Source organism: Bos indicus x Bos taurus, chromosome 23 (assembly GCF_003369695.1).
Source record: "Bos indicus x Bos taurus breed Angus x Brahman F1 hybrid chromosome 23, Bos_hybrid_MaternalHap_v2.0, whole genome shotgun sequence".
NCBI lineage: Eukaryota > Metazoa > Chordata > Mammalia > Artiodactyla > Bovidae > Bos > Bos indicus x Bos taurus.
In genome coordinates this window covers 30,512,643-30,525,941 of record NC_040098.1, presented here as the reverse complement: position 1 = coordinate 30,525,941, position 13,299 = coordinate 30,512,643, and the positions used below count along the sequence as shown (strand labels likewise).

General features: G+C 36.4%; 1 protein-coding gene across 1 annotated transcript; it reads right to left on the bottom strand.

Moving 5' to 3' along the window:
* Positions 1-4,330: 4,330 nt before the first annotated feature.
* Positions 4,331-5,263, bottom strand: LOC113882052 (olfactory receptor 2G3-like). Its single transcript, XM_027525223.1, has one exon. It carries the CDS (start codon positions 5,261-5,263, stop codon positions 4,331-4,333), a length of 933 nt encoding a protein of 310 aa, XP_027381024.1.
* Positions 5,264-13,299: the final 8,036 nt, after the last annotated feature.

The following is a 13,299-nucleotide window of genomic DNA, read 5'->3' as shown; positions in this document are numbered from 1 at the left end:
GCAGATGGTGACTGCAGCCATGAAATTAAAAGACGCTTACTCCTTGGAAGAGAATTATGACCAACCTAGGCAGCATATTGAAAAGAGGAAACATTACTTTGCCAACAAAGGTCTGTCTCGTCAAGGCTATGGTTTTTCCTGTGGTCATGTATGGATGTGAGAGTTGGACTGTGAAGAAAGCTGAGTGCCAAAGAATTGATGCTTTTGAACTGTGGTGTTGTAAAAGACTCTTGAGAGTGCCTTGGACTGGAAAGAGATCCAACCAGTCCATTCTGAAGGAGATCAGCCTTGGGATTTCTTTGGAAGGAATGGTGCTAAAGCTGAAACTCCAGTACTTTGGCCACCTCATGTGAAGAGTTGACTCATTGGAAAAGACTCTGATGCTGGGAGGGATTGGGGACAGGAGGAGAAGGGGACGACAGAGGATAAGATGGCTGGATGGCATCACTGACTTGATGGATGTGAGTGAGTGAACCCCAGGAGTTGGTGATGAACAGGGAGGCCTGGCGTGATGCGATTCATGGGGTCGCAAAGAGTCAGACACGACTGAGTGACTGAACTGAACTGAATTGAACTGAACACCATATACTTTTCAAAATCCAACTTAAATTTCATCTTTCACAAATGTGTCTTTCATGATCTAATTAATGAAAGTATGAGAAACAGATCTTTTAAGGAATTAAACTATTCTATTATATCTAGCAGAGCGTGAGTGTAATAGAAAATGACAAGAAATACAGTTGAAAGATTTTTAAAAGTACCATATCACAAAGGGAGTGATATATATTATGCTAAGGAAGTTGGACTTCCTATGATCCCAAGGAGAGTATTTCATATTAGATAAGATCATAGACTCCAGATTCAGATCAACTTAGATTCTAATTCCTTGGGCAAGTTGTTGAACTTCTAGAAGGTAGTTTTCAAATCAATAGTGAGTGGAATGACAGTTTCAGGTTCCTAGGGTGGTAGGTGATATGTGAGTTACCACATGTAACATACTTGGCAGAGTACCTGGCACCCAGCATAACTCAGCCCATGTTTACCCACTGATATGTTAATGATGAGACTACTCATGGAGTGTGGTTAAAACACAACAATATTTTTATTCCTTTATTCATCTTGCCTGTACCATGTAGCAGTTCTTTCCTTGGTCCTGGTTTAAAACTTCAGAGTGTGCTATAACCTTTTTGGTCATTTACAAATGGTAAATGTGTCCACTTTTAGTAATAAAGTATTTTCACATTAGTAAATAAAATGCCCACTGTCGAGTGACACTTGATTTACATGTAAAGATTCTGTGTTTCCTGAGCTTCAGCCTGCTCCCGTCTGAGAACTTGCAGTGGCGATTTGGTTGAGCTGAGTCCCTGCTTTCCACCTTGTGCATGTTCCTCTGTGCCTCTAGGTTGATAAGCGCAATTTCAGAACTTGCCATGGCAAACCTGTGCAGAGGGAAAAGGAGAAGTTAGGCAGGAAAGTTTTGTTGACTAAATAGATGAAACAAAGTTGGCACAATACTGATAATTTTAAAGTGCTTGTTAACATACATGAGTTTATATTATTTTATTTTTATTATTATTTACTTTACAATATTGTATTGGTTTTGCCATACATCAACATGTATCCGCCACAGGTGTACACGTATTCCCCATCCTGAACCCCCTTCCCACCTCCCTCCCCATAGCATCCCTCTGGGTCATGCCAGGGCACCAGCCCCAAGTTTCCTGTATCCTGCAACCAACCTGGACTGGCAATTTGTTTCTTATATGATATTATACATGTTTTAATGCCATTCTCCCAAATCATCCCCCCCCTCCCTCTCCCACAGAGTCCAAAAGACTGTTCTATACATCTGTGTCTCTTTTGCTGTCTCACATACAGGGTTATCCTTACCATCTTTCTAAATTCCATATATATGCGTTAGTATACTGTATTGGTGTTTTTCTTTCTGGCTCACTTCACTCTGTATAATAGGCTCCAGTTTCATCCACCTCATTAGAATAATTCAAATGTATTCTTTTTAATGGCTGAGTAATACTCCATTGTGTATGTGGATTTATTTTAAATTATATTATATCCATTTTCCATATTAGAAATTTTTACACATTAAGAGCACTAATCTTTTGTTCACTTGTTACTCATTTCTGGCCTCGTTTGATTTTTTTCTAGACAAAATGCTCTTATGCTTTTAAACTTCTGAAATGTATTAATTTATTATTCAATATATGCCAATGTTTTATTAATGTCCTGTGTGTGCCTAAAAAATTTTGTATGTCTTCATGCCTTCAGTGTTTTCACTATATTAATTTTGTAATTTTTGCTGTGCTCTTTATATTTTCTATATCCTTATTCATTTATGTTTGTATATCTTTTCTACCAGTTATCCGTTCAATTCTGGCTGTGAATTTGCCTATTTCCTTTTTTATATGTTAGGTTTTGCTTCATATTTTAAAGTCATTTGGTAGAAAGCATCATAATTAAAGATTATTATAGCTTTCAAGTTAACTAAATAGTTTACATTATGCAATGTCTCCCCGTATACCTAATAATAGTTCATCCCTTAAAGGCTACCCTGTTTGATACTAGTAAGATCATGCCAGTCTTCTTTGTTGGCTAAAATTCACCTGGTATGTCTTTTCTGTATTCTTTACAGTGCATCTTCTTATAGATTTGTCTTATTTTTTAAATTACTCTACTACATACAAAAAGAATACATGGAAAGTATTAAAGTTCTATCCCAGTGTGGGCATGAGGATATCATTTTCAATAGCTTTTAAAATTTTATTGTATAATTAAAATTATAGGATTTTAAATGATTTGGGTAATCTTAGTGCTTAGTATGCATTTACCTGTCCTAATCAATCAGTGAAGTAATTTGATTTGAATATGACCAGTTTTAATTATTAATGCCAATAAAATTTTATCTTATGAACAGAGATATAGAAAGTTTACTTAAATGCCACCTGTTAACCTTATCATGCCTCCTAACTAGATCATTTATTTTCTTCTCCAATATAGTTGCTTTTCTTTACTAATTTATTCAATTTAATATATCCAGATAGAATTATTTATCTTTCTTAAAATGATTACTAGGATTTAATCTCTGTTAAAAGAATTAATTTTTTTGGCAGCAGCTCACAGCATCTGTGGAATTAGATCCCCAACCAGGGATCAAACCATGCCTCCTGCTTTGGAAGCATGCAGTCTTAACCACTGGACCACCAGAGAAATCCCCATTTAAGAAAAAAGCAGATGACATTTATAAAACCATAGCATGTTGCGCATATATCTAAGCAGGCTCTAGAATTAAAGCCAATAAACTATTGATAATATTCTATAAGCAAATAACCATGTGGATATGGGAAAAATTAGGTCAATATTTTTAAACTGAACATATTACCAAGATTTTAAAGTATGTTATTAGAATAGGTAAAGCTTTATATTCAATATGAAGAGAATTATTTTCTAAAGTTATGATATCCATAAAAGTGAATAACATATAGGAGGCCAAAGACATGTTTTAGTAAAGAAATCTATATATTGTGACAAATATAGATATTTAGATTAAATGACAATACTTTAAAATTCTAATGCATATCTTCTTAGATTCCAGATAGAGAGTTAAAGATTTGATCAAAAGAGATTGAGAGCCATTAAGTGAGGACAAGAGATTTATAAATGAGAAATACTCAGTCTCATGGCTCATATCTCTTGGAAGCTTCTCTGTGGGTGGAAGAGATCAGAAAAATCTCTGGATGTACTTAGTCCCAGATGCCTCTGGTAAATGAACAAGAATCAGTAATCCCCTCCAAAAGAAAACGTGTTAGGTAATTGTAGGTTTTCCAGTGGACCTTTATGCTTGTATGTAAACAATGGACAGAACAGTTATGGACTGTGGAACTACTGAATGAGAGATCTGGAGAACAATAGAAAGTTCTCAGAAAGTTCTATCTCTATGACGCAGGTGATTTCTTCTGTGATGAGAAAATAGATCTGTCATGAACATATCCACCCTGCTATTAGTTAATCTCTAAAGCAATAACTCCAGGATTTATAAAATTATAATACATATACATATGCACCACTATAAATATTTATTTATTCATAGAATCTTTAGAAAACAGCCAAAAGAAAAAAGAGACATAACATTTCTGGAAAGGAATATGAGGATTTACAGTAGGCAGCTTCAGGGTGTCTCTGAAAGAAAATTTCATACCATTTTATTCAGGAGATTTAGCTGTGATCTTTACAAACAAAAGGAAAAACCAAAATTAGATGATGCTAAAAGTTCTTACTATCTGAGGGATTGTATGAGGATATTTTACATTTCTCCCTAACTTGGGTCTCTTCCCAGCAACCTTCTTAGCGCCCACTTAGCTTCTTTGTTTCTCAAGGTGTAGATCAAAGGATTAAGTGAGGGTGTCACTACAGTGTAGAAGAGGGTGAGGAATTTGCTGTAATTCTGTGTGTATTTGCTCTTGGGTTGAATGTAAATGGAAGCTAGAGTCCCAAAAAACAAAACCACAACAATTAGGTGGGACCCACAAGTCCCAAATGCTTTCCTCCTGCCTTCAGTGGATTTTATCTTCAGCACATTCCTAACAATGCAGCCGTAGGAGACCAGAATAAGCCCCAGAGGTATTACCACATAGAGGACACAAGCTATGGAGAGCTCATTCTCCAGGAAGGTCGTGTTCACACAGGCAATCTTAATCAGGGCAGGCTCCTCACACATGAAGTCATCCACCATGTGATGGCTGCAGAGAGGCAATTGGAAAACAAGGATGGTCTGAACCGTGGACTCCACAAAGCCACTGATCCAGGCCAGAGCTGCTAGTTGCTGGAGGAGCTTTGGGTGCATGACCACTCCATAGTGGAGGGGTCGACAGATGGCATTGAAGCGGTCATAGGCCATAACAGTCAGCAGGACACACTCTGTGGAGCCCAGCCCCAAAGCAACATACAGCTGGATCACACAGCCAGTGTAGCTAATGGTCTTGTCAGGCCCCTTGAGATTCCAAAGCATTTGTGGGACAACACTGGTGGTGAAACAGAGGTCCAGGAAGGAGAGATTGGAGAGGAAGAAATACATGGGTGTGTGGAGTTTGGGGTTAAAGTATGAGACCAGTATGATTGCTGTGTTCCCCATCAGTGTCAGAATGTATATGATAGAGACCACGAGAAGGAGAACCATCTCCAGGTGGGGCTGGTCAGAAAAGCCCAGTAGGATGAAACCTGCCAGAGTGCTAGCATTTGTTCCTTTCATTGCTTAATTGTGAGTCACCATTCTTGGTCATTCCTATTTTCTTCCTATGGGAAGAAAATCAGAAATTAAAATCAGTGGGAAAATAACTGAGTAAAGTGAACATTTTTACACTGATTTTTATATAAAGAAATAACAGGCAAAATAAAATTGTGCAAAATAAAAAAATGTAACGTGTTGACTTGTTATACAAATAGAAATATATGTCATGAAAACATCCTGTGCTTAAAAATATATATATAAATATAGAATAGATTTAGAACATATACAAAAGCAGGTTTGAAATGTATCCCCAATTCTCTGAAGATAAAATATACAGGCCAATGCCATTCTCCCATGTTGATGTATGGCAAAACCAATATAATATTGTAAAGTAATTAACCTCCAATTAAAACAAATAAATTTATATTAAATATATATATATATATACAGGCCATTTATATGCATAGTGTGAAAACCAAAGAAATTGAAAGAAAGATGATGGTTACACATATGGATACATGATAATAGATATAAAAGATAAGTTGAAAAATACATTGAGAGAGCAAGAGTCTACCAAGGTACACAGCTCTGGAGACCTAAAGACAAGAAGAGTTAGAATTTTCACATTGCAAGTGTTAGAAATGGTTATTATTATTATTCATTTTTTTTCTGTGAAGCAAATAATTATTAACCTGATAATAGTGTTAAGGAAACTTCTGTGATCTCCCTAATTGAATCACTAGTCTGACAACTTTCTAGAGAGTAATACTTTCTAGTATTTACTTTCTAGAGAGTAAATACTACTCTCTAGAAAAATCTACTTTACTGTCCCTAAAACAGCAAACTCTTGCCCCTAGTAACCCCTCAGTTCACATACTTTAATGTCATTTTATTACAAGAGTATATGAATTCAGCCACCTAGTACAATGTGTTGACTCTGTAAAAGTAAATTATGTAGAACTTACTCATGTCTTTTTAACTATTAACTTGCAAAGATTAAGAGATATAGTTATGCACATTTGTGGTTCTGAATGTCAGTTCAGAGATCTCCAAAATGGTTTCAGTCATTTACTTGTGATATCAAATCTAAACAAATTCCTTAAAAACAAAGTCATAAAAAACAACAATAAACCCTCCATTGAAAATTTCTGATTTTCCCTTAAATAAATCCACTAGAAAATAAAACTTACTTTTAAGAACTCGTGGCCATTACAATGATTCTCAGGCAATTATTGCATAGTCCAGTTTAGAGAGAATAAGTGGCTTATTTACATCCAAGATAAAATCAGCTAAATTTTGAATTTTTGCTAAGACAAAACTATCATGAATTTTGAGTAGAGTATGATTGCTTTTCCAGAATTAGAGCAAAAGAAAGTAACTGACCCTGGTGATCACATTGGTTAGCATCTGTCTATCTGCCCATGCATTTTAGTGGGAAAATAAAAACCCTGAATTAAAATTAATACTAGATGCACTAAAATTGACATTGACCTTATCTGGCTAACTTTGATTCTGCTACTCAGTAAAGAATAAAATAACTGTATTGTTGAAATATTCAATGACTCCTGGAAAAAAGTCAGCACATGAGTGGCCTCATTTGGCTTGATGTAATTCTACATTTTCACAATTTTTTTCCTTGTGCATTTATGTTGCAAGAATAACCAATATTTTTCAAACAGACCACACTGAACCTGTTCTCTCTTTCATATTCCTGTTGTTAATCAAGGTGAGAATACAGGGCTTTACATCTACAAAGAGGAGAGGGTAGTCAATTATTCATCATCAGTCAATGTTGGGTTGCACATTTTAAAAACTACTTCCATTCACTGCTGAAGGCAAGTAGCTCTAGATTTCTTCAACTTTTAAAATGAATTTTGCTTTTTTCTGCCTTTTTTTTTTTTTTTTTTGAGTATATGTGCTGCCAAAGCGAGCACATATACTTTCCTTTTTTCCCAAAACAACAGAGATTAAGTTCTACCTTCTGGAAAGAATGGCAATCCAGGGTAGAGGTTCTTGATGGGGGTTTTGATGAAAAGTTCAATCATGATCACTGATCTAGGACAGGCAGTGGATGAACCCCATGTGGGCAGTAAACTCAGTCTCTCCTGTTATCTCATGCTCCTGTAATCACAAACCCCTCTAATCTGAAGCTCTCTTCAGATGGATTGTGGTTAGCTTGTTTGTTCAGCACCAATTTCTTGAGTTTTTCTTCTCAGGTAACTTCCCATAACTATATTAGAGAGGGAGACAGGCCCCTCTCAGGAGAGAGAAGAGCCACAGAGACTTGTGCTTCTGTTGTCAGTGGAAGATAATCAATTGCAGAATACCTTGTAACACACGCATGCATGTACACAGGAATTTTGCTGTAAAGGTATTCAAAACAGATACTTTCATGTTGTCATAGTATACTGGATACCAGATAGAAAGGAACAATGGACTTCCAGTCTGTGAGAACATCCTTTAGTTCTACACATAATAAAGTTTGCAGAGCCTGTTAAGGTCTTTCACCTACATTCTATTACATACTATTAAATATAGCTAGGTAACATTGTGTGAATATTATTTAGACAGTACCTTAAAAGATTTTTTACTGAAGTATAGTTGAGTTACAATGTGTTAATTTCAGGTGTAATTGATCCAAGTTTATCCATATATAGTTTATATATTCTTGTATTTTTAATATATATTTATATATGATTTATGATGTTTCATTGTTAAGTCATGTCCAGCTCTTTTGTGACTTCATGGACTGATGTCCACCAGCCTCCTCTGTCCATGGGATTTTCCAGGCAAGAATACTGGAGTGGGTTGCCATTTCCTTTTCCAGGGGATCTTCCTGATCCAAAGATTGAACTCATGTCTCCTATATTGGTAGGCAGATTATTTACAGCTGAGCCACCCTGGGAAGCCCCATATATAATATATATGTACATCTACATACTTTAAATATTCTTTTCCATTATAGATTATCACCAGCTATTTAATATCAGTCCATGTGCCCTAGAGGGACTGGTATTCAATAGCCTTTTAAATTTACTTTATAGTACTATATAGTAGTGTTTTTCTGTTAACCTAAACTTCTCATTCATTCCTCATTAAAATTTTAATTCATTAAAGTTTTTGTGAGAGAACCTCAGTTTTGTACACATGCATGCCACAGAATCTGTTAAGGAATGGTTAAAAATAAAGCCTTTGTGGAAAACTGGTCAATCACTTGTAAAAGAATGGAACTAGAACACTTTCTAACAGCATACACAAAAATAAATTCAAAATGGATTGAAGATCTAAATGTAAGACCAGAAACTATAAAACTCCTAGAAGAAAACATAGGCAAAATACTCTCTGACATACATCACAGCAGGATCCTCTATGACCCACCTCCCAGAGTATTGGAAATAAATGCAAAAATAAACAAATGGGACCTAATTAAACTTAAAAGCTTTTGCACAACAAAGGAAACTCTAAGCAAGGTGAAAAGACAGCCTTTAGAATGGGAGAAAATAATAGCAAATGAAGCAACAAAGAATTAATCTCAAAAATATACAAGCAACTCCTGCAGCTCAATTCCAGAAAAACAAACAACCCAATCAAAAAATGGGCCAAAGAGCTAAACAGACGTTTCTCCAAGGAAGACATACAGATGGCTAACAAACACATGAAAATATGCTCAATATCACTCATTATCGAAGAAATGCAAATCAGAACCACAATGAGGTATTTCACGCCAGTCAGAATGGCTGCTATCCAAAACTCTACAAGCAATAAATGCTGGAGAGTGTGGAGAAAAGGGAACCCTCCTACACTGTCGGTGGAAATGCAAACTGGTATAGCCACAATGGAGAACAGTGTGGAGATTCCTTGAAAAACTGAAAATAGAACTGCCATACAACCCAGCAATCCCATTGCTGGGCATACACAACAAGGAAACCAGAATGAAAGAGACACATGTACCCCAATATTCATCACAGCACTGTTTATAGTAGCCAAGACATGGAAGCAACCTAGATGCCCATCATCAGACGAATGTATAAGAAAACTGTGGTACATATACACAATGGAATATTACTCAGCTATTAAAAAGAATACATTTGAATCGGTTCTAATGAGGTGGATGAAACTGGAGCCTATTGTACAGAGTGAAGTAAGCCAGAAAGAAAAACACCAATACAGTATACTAACACATATATATGGAATTTAGAAAGATGGTAACGATAACCCTGTATGCGAGAGAGAAAAAGAGACACTGATTTGTAGAACAGTCTTTTGGACTCGGTGGGAGAGGATGAGGATGGGATGATTTGAGATAATGGCATTGAAACATGTATATTATCATATGTGAAACGGATCGCCAGTCCAGGTTCAATGCATGGGACAGGGTGCTCTGGGCTGGTGCACTGGGATGACCCAGAGGGATGGGATAGGGAGGGAGGTGGGAGAGGGATTCAGGATGGGGAACACATGTACACCTGTGGCTGATTCATGGCAATGCATGGCAAAACCACTATAATATTGTGAAGTAATTAGCCTCCAATTAAAATGAATAAATTTATTTTAGAAAAGCCTTTGTGTCAAAAAGGAATTATGTTCTACAGACAGCAGTATTATCACTTCTTAAAGTATTGCCAATGTTATTCTATAGTTGTCTCTTAAGTAGATGGTGTATATCAGGTTTTGTGTAAAATAATCCGTTCAGGTACAATTTATAGTTTACAAAAATTATAAATATACGGATAAAATATAAGATATAAATATATACATCTCATTTGAAAATTAGTGTTCACGTATTGGGATTGTCTGTAAACATTTCTGATGAGGTTGGGCTCTCTGGTGGCTCAGATGGTAAAGAATCTGCCTGCAATGCAGGAGATCTGGGTTCAGTCCCTGGGTTGGAAAGATCCCCTGGAGAAGGGAATGGCAACCCACTCCAGTATTCTTGCCTGGAGAATCTCATGGACAGAGGTGCTCAGTGGGCTACAGTCCATGGGGTCTCAAAGAGTCCGATACGTCTTAGCGACTAACGCTTACATAATAGTAAACATTAGAAACAACTGATGTGTAGACTATGTTGTAATTTTCCTTCTATAAACTTTTCTTTCAACTGTAGTGACAAAGTGTCAAAATATAGTGCCAAAAAGGGATAAAAATATTTGCTAGGTGTGCTGGTCCTGGGTTTGTTTGCCCTCAAATTCTTTCATTGTCCCTTTTCTTCACTGTTCTGTGTTACAGGAAGACTGGGCTCTGAAGGCTACTTCCTCCAGGCTCCCATATTGACTGGCTTTCACATGGGAGACACGGACCGGCAGGAGAGCAGAAAGAAGAGAAAAGAGAAGCCAGGGTAATTCTGCCTTCCACTGTGCTGTAGGAGGCTTTTCAGGGTGGGGTGGCCATCTCCTCTTTTGGTTCTAGTTCTGTTGGCAAGCTTACCATTGTCCCTGCTTCCACCAGGTTATCCTGGGCCTTTGGCTTCTTTTGCTTCTTCAAGTCCAGCGGTGGGAACAGCTGCCAGGTATTTCTAGTCTCAAGTTCAACTCTCATTTCATTGTTTGGTTTTCCAGCTACCCCATCACTTGTGTAACCCACTTATGCATTAAAGTCTCCCTATTGCAAAAGATCCAAAACTATTTGTAACTGGCCCCACACTCTGGACTTTGTACACTCTTCTTTTCCAGAAAGTATACTTCTTAGGAAATATTTAGTCCAATTCTAATCATGTTCTGGTTGACAAAATCTATTTTCTATGAAATAGTCTTACAAATTTCCACAGTAGATAATGCCTTACTCCAAAGCAATGAATTTTTAAGCTAGATTTAGACACCATTATAATAATTGGAGGGTACTGGGACTAATCAATGTTTCTTTCTTCCTTGAAACGCTGCTTGAGAAAGACTAATTCTGAATGTTGAAAATATTGACTGTTCTTTTGAATGAGGCTCAAGGACTCAATTACTGATATGTATGATATTATAGATTACACTGAGACATTCATTATATAAAACTGAATCTCACTTAAGGGCTTCCTTGATATTTCAGTTGGTAAAGAATCTGCATGCAATGCAGGAGACCCTGGTTCGATTCCTGGGTCAGGAAAATCCACTGGAGAAGGGATAGGCTACCCAGTATTCTTGGGCTTCCCTTGTGGCTCAACTGGTAAAGAATCCACCTGCAATGTGGGAGACCCCGATTCAATCCCTGGGTTGGGGAAGATCCCCTGGAGAAGGGAAAGGCTATCCACTCCAGTATCTTGGCCTGGAGAATTCCTATAGTCCATGGGGTTGCAAAGAGTCAGACGTGACTGAGCAACTTTCACTTCACTTTCACAATCTCACTTAATGCCACAAATGCCTTTTGGAAAATTATCGACTACACTTAATATTCTTTACGTGCCGAGAATAATTTATCAATATTGAAGAAAAAGGCCAATGCCAACAAATCTACAGATGCTTTCTCTAGCACTAAACTCTGACTACCTGATAAACAGCTTATTATTCTAATATATATTAATAGTAGTTCAACTCTCAGAAAGTGTTTCTGAATAATTCACTTCAATACATTTTTTTTTAATTGGAGGATAATTGCTTTATAATGTGTTGGTTTCTGCCATACGACAATGTAAATCAGCCATTATTATAAATATTTCCCCTCCCTCTAAAGTCTCCCTCCCTGCCACCTATCCTACCCCTCTAGGTTATCACAGAGCACCAGCCGGGCCGTCTGTGTTATACAGCAGCTTTCCACTAGCTATCTATTTCACGCATGGTAGTGTATATATGTCAATGTTACTTTCTCAGTTCGTCCTACTCTCTCCTTCCCCTGCTGTGTCTACAAGTCTATTCTCTATGTACCATCTCCCTTTCTTCTCTGTAAACAGGTTCATCATTACAATTTTTCTAGAATCTATATATATGAGTTAACATATGATATTTGTTTTTCTTTTTCTGACGTACTTCACTCTGTAAAACAAGCTCTAGGTTCATCCATTTCACTACAACTGACTCAAATTTGTTCCTTTTTCTGGCTGATATTCCATTGTATGTGTGTAATTGAATATATTTCCTCTTAATCATTAATATTCAAAGACGATAACAATTACAAAATATTCGGTATGTCAAATCAGTGAGGAACTAATACATTATTTAAGGGGTCAATGATGATCGAATATTAGATCTCTGGCTAACCAACTTAATGAAAATATACATAAAAGGATTAAATATGTAAAGATTTTACTGCAGAGTATGAATTTACTTGGATAATGGAAAAAACTATAGATGAAAACTTGCATAAACTTAGTATCTGGGAGCTTTTCATAGGCAAATCAAAAACCATGGTGATGTGTACAATTTTTGCTTAGCAGATTGAAAGTGAAAGTGAAGTCACTCAGTCATGTCCAACTCTTTGCAACCCCATGGACTGTAGCCTACCAGGTTCCTCCATCCATGGGATTCTCTAGGCAAGAATACTGGAGTGGGCTGCCATTTCGGATCACATGACAAAAATAATCACTGAATTGGAATGAGTGAAGGAACTCTTAGGCACTGACCTTATGAGAAATATGATTTTTTTTCAACTCATTTAAATATAGCAATGTTATATTTGTAAAGTAAATATGTAATATTATGAGAACATATTATAAAGCACATATTTTATTATAAAAAATTTCATCACAGAAATTTTTAACTTATGGTAAAATTATAAACATATTTAATGACTAAAAATATGGAACTTATTCAAATAACTTGGTGCATTCTTATAACAAAGTATTACTCAGGCACTGCTGTTACAGTTAATATTTATTGATGTTGAAAAACATTTATATTTGTTAATGAAGATAATTGATTACAAATGAGAAACAAGTCTCACTTATCCAATTACATAACTAGAGCCTAATAGCAGAGACATTGCTTTTTTTTTTCTTTTCTTCACCCACAGAAAAGAATATAAGAATGCATACACTTGAGGGGCTGGGGTGAAGGTGACGGAGTTTGTCTATGATATTGCCTGGCTGGAGATAAAGCAAATGTCCAGTTGAGGAATGCCTTCCTTTACACTTCTCCCTTGAG